Source organism: Montipora foliosa, chromosome 2 (genome assembly GCF_036669935.1).
Source record: "Montipora foliosa isolate CH-2021 chromosome 2, ASM3666993v2, whole genome shotgun sequence".
NCBI lineage: Eukaryota > Metazoa > Cnidaria > Anthozoa > Scleractinia > Acroporidae > Montipora > Montipora foliosa.
Window position 1 is genome coordinate 55778256 of NC_090870.1, and position 7500 is coordinate 55785755.

Consider the following 7500-nt stretch of genomic DNA (forward strand, 5'->3'; position numbering starts at 1 on the left):
AAGATCAAGCGTGAAAACTCAAGCCTTAAAGGCGCCCGCAAACGAGGAAACATTTGCTGAGCAAGCAACATGTTTCTGAACAAATTCAGAAACATTTTTGCTTCCACAATAAATGTTTCCTTAGGCCGCAAACGGGGAAACATTTGCTTCCGCAACAATGTTTCCGCAACAACGTTTCCTCGTTTGCGGGCGCCTTAATGTTATGCTATGGAAGTTTAAGCAACGTCAACAAAAACATCATTCCAAAATATGACTTAGCGCTATCGCAACTATTTCACGATCGTTCCGCCTTGTCTACGCTGTACAATACAGGCAAACTATCCTGCAACTGGATGGGCACGAACGATTTTAGAGTAAAAATAGATCTGAAAATGACTGGTTCACTGTTCTAAGCTCACGTTGTTGTAAAAACCTAAACTTTCATGATTTCGCATTATTGTTTGGAGTATGGCAAAGACATGCAATGAAATGCGTGCCAGACTTCAAAAAATCTGTTGCACTGAAACAGATTATTTGAATCGGGCGGACCGCTTTTCGTTTCCATGAATCGATCGTTCATCGGCTGTCAAAATATACGCAGGGTTTGCGCTCCGACGTCGTCGGGCCGATAAATCAGGCCGACAAATGGTACTGTGTAAACCCAGTCTTACGGAAAATTCATACCTGAGCACCACGTACGCTACTATTAGGCAAAACAAAATACCAACACAGAGATACATTGTAAACTCTCCAAATTCGATTTTCTAAAATGGAAATAAAACAAGAACATTATGAGATGTTTTTGTGGTTGGTGTTGCAACATTTTGAGCAGCTGTGCCGTTTTTCGACTAACCTTCACTTTCATTTCCCACCCTGGTCAGAGTTTTTCTCTGTCCTTGTGTGGGCCCATTTCCATCTGTAGGGCTAACGTTCACATGGTTCATATGGGACTGAAATCTAGCACTTCACATTACACTCTATTCAGTTAACTCTGTTTAACCTTCACTTTACTCCAACTTTCCATTTAATAATTTGCGAATTCCTCGCATCCCGTGTTTTGATTAGGTTCTAAAATTGTTCCCGCCAATCGCTTTTTGGCCATTTTGCCTTCAAGTAGACCTGCCTTCGCACAAACAGGATTTCCAGGAAGTCAGCATTTTCCCATTCAAGTGAGCAATAGTACATGCATGTCTTCTGCCAATTGACGCAATAAACGCAAATAAATGGCCCTGAGCATTACAGTCAATGGATTGAAAATATTACGATTTCATTGTACCGGTTTTCAAAGCAATGTCGACAAGAGAAAAGACCACCACTTTGGATAGTCACAACACTGCCTGAATGAGCCAATAAATCAAACCTCTCTAAAATAGCAAGGACACACAACCAGCTATATAATAATCGGAGAAGTAGGAGCGGAACAAGCCAAAGGTTTGCCATGTTATTGGTTGAGAATGTGGCGTGAGATCTTAAAGCTAATCACAAGAGGCCGCGTTTCGCATTCAAAGCAAACATCACGATGATTTCTTGTCAAGATTACGCTACTAACCTCAACGTCACTGAGTTCCTTGCTGGCGACCAAAATGACATTTGGGGGATCACCAATTGCTGTGGAAAACAAAAGCTAAGGTCCACAAGTGAGACTGACTTACAATGTTTAAAAACTCCCAGGCATCAAGGTAGCAAGCATGGAGACCACGTTAAATGACAATGACGTCACATGGTTATCATGGTAACAGGCCTTTTTCGCTATTAAAATTTAGCTTAATAGTGAGGCAGCGAGGACAAAGACAAAGGAAAGTGGATGATAGGTAAGTATTTTTAACATCCATTCCAACGTGTTTCTATTGTTTTTGTCCTCACTGCCTCACTACCAAGCTAAATATTTGATATTTCGAAAATGGCCGATTCGTCTGTGAAGACGAACTACCGTGATCATTTGTCCGGACGGATGATCCGTCCTTTTTCCAGAATTTATACACAGACGAATTGTCAGACGAACTATATCTTAATTTGCCCAAGTTCGCCCCTGACGGATGTTCCGTCTCCAGTATAAATTCGGTCAACCTGGTTATGTCGGGTTGTTTTTTTGCAGACTGCGGCAAAGGAAATGTATTAAAGTGCATGCCGCAAGTGAGGCCCGACTATTTATCCTCTTTTAATAAATGATATTATTTGATATTAATTGTGGTTACAAACACCTTGGGTTTAAGGCCTTCGGGAGGGTAAATGGCTTGGGTTTGGTTCAGCTCAGGTTTTATGTTACCCTTGGGATGCGGTTACACAATAAAAGACTCACCTCAGGGTAAAATAAGTGGGGTATAATTAAGATAATTAGCGATCTTCGTGTATTAGCTACGTTCTGCTTTATCATTGGCCAAGCCACCTCAGGGAGCAGATAAACCGTACTTTTCAGTTCAGGAACTGTCATGGCAAGTTCTTTTCTTCTTTTTGATGTATCCATGGAAATAACCCTAGGGTAGTTTCGGTCTAGGGAAAGCGGTTACACACAAAAACGTCATTGCCCGTGGCCAAACGCTATTTACTCATGGGTAAAAGGGCTAGTGTAACCACAACTATTACAACCTCGTTCCCAGGGTCTCTCTGTGGACAATGGAGACCCTGGGGACTAGGTCGCCACTATTATTGTTTTGTTGCGTAACCGATGCCGTAGCCGTCGCCGGTTCGTAAACTCATTAGGTACTTTAAGATTTAAGACGCGTCATCGTCAAAGAGAACGCCACAAAACAAAATATTGGTCGCGGTCACACTTGTGAGAAACACAGTGTAACACTGGTGTTGACAATACTCTAGTGTTAACTCTCCAGTGTTTTGAATCCCTAGGGGAACACTGATCAATAGAACTTGATTTAACACTAGTCTTAACTCCCCGAATGCGAGCGCAACCATTCTTGCGGTACTCTGCACAACAAGTTGAACAAGGACGTGAAATCACCAAATTTGAGGTTTTGACGACAACGCGAGTGACAAATGCGAATGTTTCATTCTATATAATTACTCTGAAACCGCTCGAACCGATTTATTTTTAGGACACTTCGCCCATATTGTACGACGTGAACGAGATGGATTATAATCGCGAAAAACTCACAATAGTGCAAAATTATATTTGAGGTGACGACGATTTTCATCGACGACGAAAACGTCACGCCAAAATATACCTTTGCACTTTCGAATGTCTCGCGATTAGTCCATCTCGTTCGCGTCCTACATTGTGGGCGAATTATCCTAAAAATAAATTGGTACGAGCGGTTTCAGTGTAAAACTATAGAATGAAAGGTTTGCATTTGTACGGTTATATCGTCGTTAAAACCTCAAACTTGGTGATTTCACGTCGTTGTTGCGCAGAGTACAGCAAGTACATGTGCTGAAATGCGTGCTACACGTGCAGCACGAATATTCTTTCTGTTTTAACCAATGATATTCTTGTTTAGTGGCGTTCTCGTTGACGACCGCGTGGTAGATCTTATAGTAGGGACTTTACGATCTACGAAGGCGACGTCGACGAAAACGTCACCTCAAAACATAACTTTGCACTATCGTAAGTTTCTCGCGGTTAGGCCATATCCTTCGCGTCGTACAATGTGGGCGAAGTATCCTAAAAATAAATTGGTACGACCAGTTTCAGAGTAAAAATAGAGAATTATAGATTCACATCTGTGCGCTCGCGTTGTCGTCAAAACATCAAATTTGGTGATTTCACGTCGTTGTTGTGCAGAGCACCGCACCAATTGTGCTAAAATGCGTGCGCACGTGCATCACAGTTACTTTTCCTCTTTTATTAAACCAATGATATTGTTGTTTGGTGGCGTTTTCGTTGACGACCGCGTCGTAGATCGTAAAGTCACTAGTCCCTAAGAGAGAGCTTTGTTGACGATAACGGCGACAGCAACGAGAACGTCACAAATTTGCATATTTAGTGGGCGAAAACAATTGCTTTGCACGCCCTGCACGTGCGTTTTGCATTTTTGTTCATTTCTTTGCCATCGTCAGCAAAACAACAACGTGAAATAACTAAGAACGTCAGCACTTGAGGATAGATTTTAATTTCCCCCCCCCCCACCCCTCACCCCCCTAAATTAAGCGCCGCTTATAACGATTTCATTCCTGAGAAGTGCCACATCTTTGTAGTCGTGAAGTGATTACAATAATGAGAATTTATGTTTTGAGATGACGTTCTCGTTGCCATTCCCGTCGTCGTTGCTAAAGCTCCCGAATGACTGTGGGACGTGCGATCCACTGTTTACAATCCTTATCTCACTGTATTTCACCCTTTAGTATCTTATGGCATGAGTCAGTTTTCACACTCCTCCCGCCCTTCCTTGCCTCTCATGCACGCTGCTTGGTAAACTGTTAAATTCCTCAAAAGGTTGACATGACCACAAAGCAAAACCGAAACACTATTTCTGACTCTAAACAAACCAGCACAAACAAACCTGTTGCTGTTCCACCGATATTGGCAAATATTACTTCAGCTATCAGGATATAAGTGGGGTTAAGGTTTAGCACTTGACATAACCTAGTGATTGACAAAAATACATTTTTCAGTGATGTGGTACTACAAAGCTGAGCAACTTGACATAATAATAGTAATAATTCTTTGATTGCGCATGCGCCTGACGTCACGACGGCCATTTTGGTGAAAAGAACAATAGCGAAAACATCATTTGGGAATTTGACTCTTTTATTATGCAAAACTTGAGCTGCATTTTTCTATTGTTTTGGGATCAACATGGCCGTCTTATCACGTGAGTGCAATCAAAGAATAGGAACTTTATTTTCACACGACAATGCTTAAAGCTGAATAGCTAGCTTGTGGGGTCGCGCACAAATGAAATCAAATCATATTAATACATATCAAATCACATTGGTTTTTTGAGGAGACGAGAAAACCGTAGTACCCAGAGAAAAACCTCTCGGAGCAGAGAAGAGGACCAATAAACTCAACTCACATGTGATGCCTGATCTGGGAATCGAACCCTGGCCACATCGGTGGGAGACGAGTGTTCTCACTACCCCTCCCCCCCCCTCCCCCCCTCTCCATTCCTGTTCCCACAAAGCCTTTGTCGCTGTTTCATCCAAAAACTGACAAGCTCTAAAGTGTTTTGACTTTCACGCATGATGAAACGAACCAATAAATGAGCGAGGACTAACGCCACAAAAAAAGACTGACGTACCCAATGAAACGAAAGGAAGTTTTAGCAATTAAAACAGAAACACTGCCCATCCACCCTCTTGCCCACAGCCGGATCAAAGCGCGCGTTAAGTTAAAACTACAGTACAACTAAACTAGATGGAGCGGCGCCAGTTAAAGTAAAGGGAAGCTGAGAAAGTTTGTGGTCAAACGGGATCGAGAAATTGAGACTATCATCATCTGTTATTAACCATAAAGCACTGTCGGTTCATTCATTCATACTTACGTAACAGTGACAGGTGTTATCAGCAGAATTACAGTGACATTATCCTGTTTGAAATGAAAAGCGAATCCATTCAATCAAATGAAAACCATACTTGAATGAAGAAACTGTTACAGCCGTTGCGTCGGTGGGTGAGTGAAACATGAAAAATGTATGCACTTTCCTAGTTAGATGGACTCCCAAAACAACCTGGAAATTTCAGATGCGAGCGCAAAATCAGTTCTTTAACCACAAGCATCGATAAAAAACGACCTACAAAAATTACGACCACTTTACAAAAATCTCCTCCAATGCAATTCTTGGGTTTCACTCACGCGATCAACGGCCTCGTTTTTTTCACGAAAACAAAAGAAAACGTTTGTATAATAACAGAGTTTCAATTCCTGGAGGATCGGGTCAGGACACCAACACGGTCCCCTTTTCTTTGTTTCGGGACAACAACATGGCGACCGTGCCGTCATGTGAAAACCAAGAATACACTGCATAACTTAAACACAATGAAACAAAATCTACATGGGCGAAACCAGTCGCCTGCCATTTCTTAATCCTCAAAACTAATCCAACCAACGCATGACTGTCTGCGGACTCTCCTTTCCTAAAGGCAACAAAGAAAGTCCCATACAATGCTTTCAAATCAGCACAGTCTATCCCTTCGGAATCAACGAACGTTCCTTTTTTTTATCAATTCATTTTTGGTTTTTCATGTTGCTACGCTCCGACCAATAATGTTTTCTGGCCACCAGACATTAAAACCTTTCACAACCCCCATGACTCCATTGATTCACTCTGATGGTGGACAAAGGCTCGAAAAACATTGCCATCTTCCAAATCTCATCAAGTCGTCAATTTACATTTGAGTTCAAGGCTGCAGAAAAAAGCCCCATCATATCATATCATATATCTCTATTTACCCTCGGATTTTTAGAGTAGCTTGGTGTAGCTAATATCTCCGAGCATTTACCCTCCCAACCATGATACACAACAGAAGACAGACCACAACACCGGGAACTACATGCCCTACTCTTTACGACAATTGTGCGGGTTCTTTTACGTCCCACAGGATTATGAACATTGAAGGGTTATGAGACGGGACCTCCGGCTTATCGTCCTTATCCGAGAAGACTAGAGAGTCTAACCATTTGCAGATGTAATTACAAAGGCAGCACTTTCTCCTCAGTTTTTTAAAGACCCTGAGTCTTGGTCCGGCCGGAGTTGAACTAACGACCTCCCGCGTGACAGCCCGGTGCTCAACCAACTGAGCCACCGGTGCCCATGCAAACGGACACAACATTGTTGTGTGTCACACGTTGCGTCCTTTTGCACTTCCTGTTGAGTGCTGTTGCGTGTTGCTGCACGATGTTTGAAACTGGTCAAACTTTTGAGCCAACAACTCCCAACATTTCTTTTGTTCTGTGATCGCCGAAGCGTAGCGCAACAATGTTGGATCAGTTTGCACAGCTCTTCCAACACTGTTGGGGCTACGCACGCGCATTACATATGGTCTCCATGGAGATAGCAACCGTCAGCAAGTTGAAAACAAGATGGCAGCGCGATGTTCGTATCCTTCCCATAATACACGGCACGTCCTTACATTGTTGGGAGTCGTTGCGTCCGTTTGCACGGGGCTTTAAACGTCAGTTTTCTTACCAGAAAAGCAGATGTAATTGCTGTACATACGCAAAGAAGAGTAATGAGCCACCACACGTGACCCCGTGACAGCTTGTAAGCCTAAAAATAATGGATCAGGGTGTCAGTTTTCAAAAAGACTACGGGCACATAAGCGTTTCGACTGATATAATTTCACTACCGACACTGAGCTCTTACGGTTCTTTCAAATAAGCATAGACGCTGTCACGTCGTTTGTAACTATCTTTCGTCAAAAATCTATAAATATGACAATTTTAAGCACCTCGACGCATTCAAATCGTTCCTTCGACACTCTTTTCACGATATCGAGTTAATCGTAAAAAAGGGAAAGGAACGCAACTTTATTTAAGTGTCTAGTCGTTCTAGCGCTGGAGCACTAATCGGGGACACTGTAAATTGAAATAAACAAGTTAACGCAAATCAAATCAAATGTTGATTT

At 42.4% G+C, this 7500-nt stretch overlaps 1 protein-coding gene across 2 annotated transcripts in view; it reads right to left on the reverse strand.

Annotated features, from left to right (window-relative positions):
* Nucleotides 1-7500, reverse strand: part of LOC137993619 (P protein-like) — a 56603-nt gene that overhangs the window by 23779 nt on the left and 25324 nt on the right. For both annotated transcript variants that reach the window (XM_068839574.1, XM_068839575.1), the window contains 5 exons: nt 7062-7142; nt 5418-5461; nt 4434-4516; nt 1529-1587; nt 664-743 (listed from right to left, as the gene is read on the reverse strand). In XM_068839574.1, the coding sequence (XP_068695675.1) occupies nt 664-743; nt 1529-1587; nt 4434-4516; nt 5418-5461; nt 7062-7142 (347 nt within the window). The remainder of the gene's footprint in view (nt 1-663; nt 744-1528; nt 1588-4433; nt 4517-5417; nt 5462-7061; nt 7143-7500) is intronic.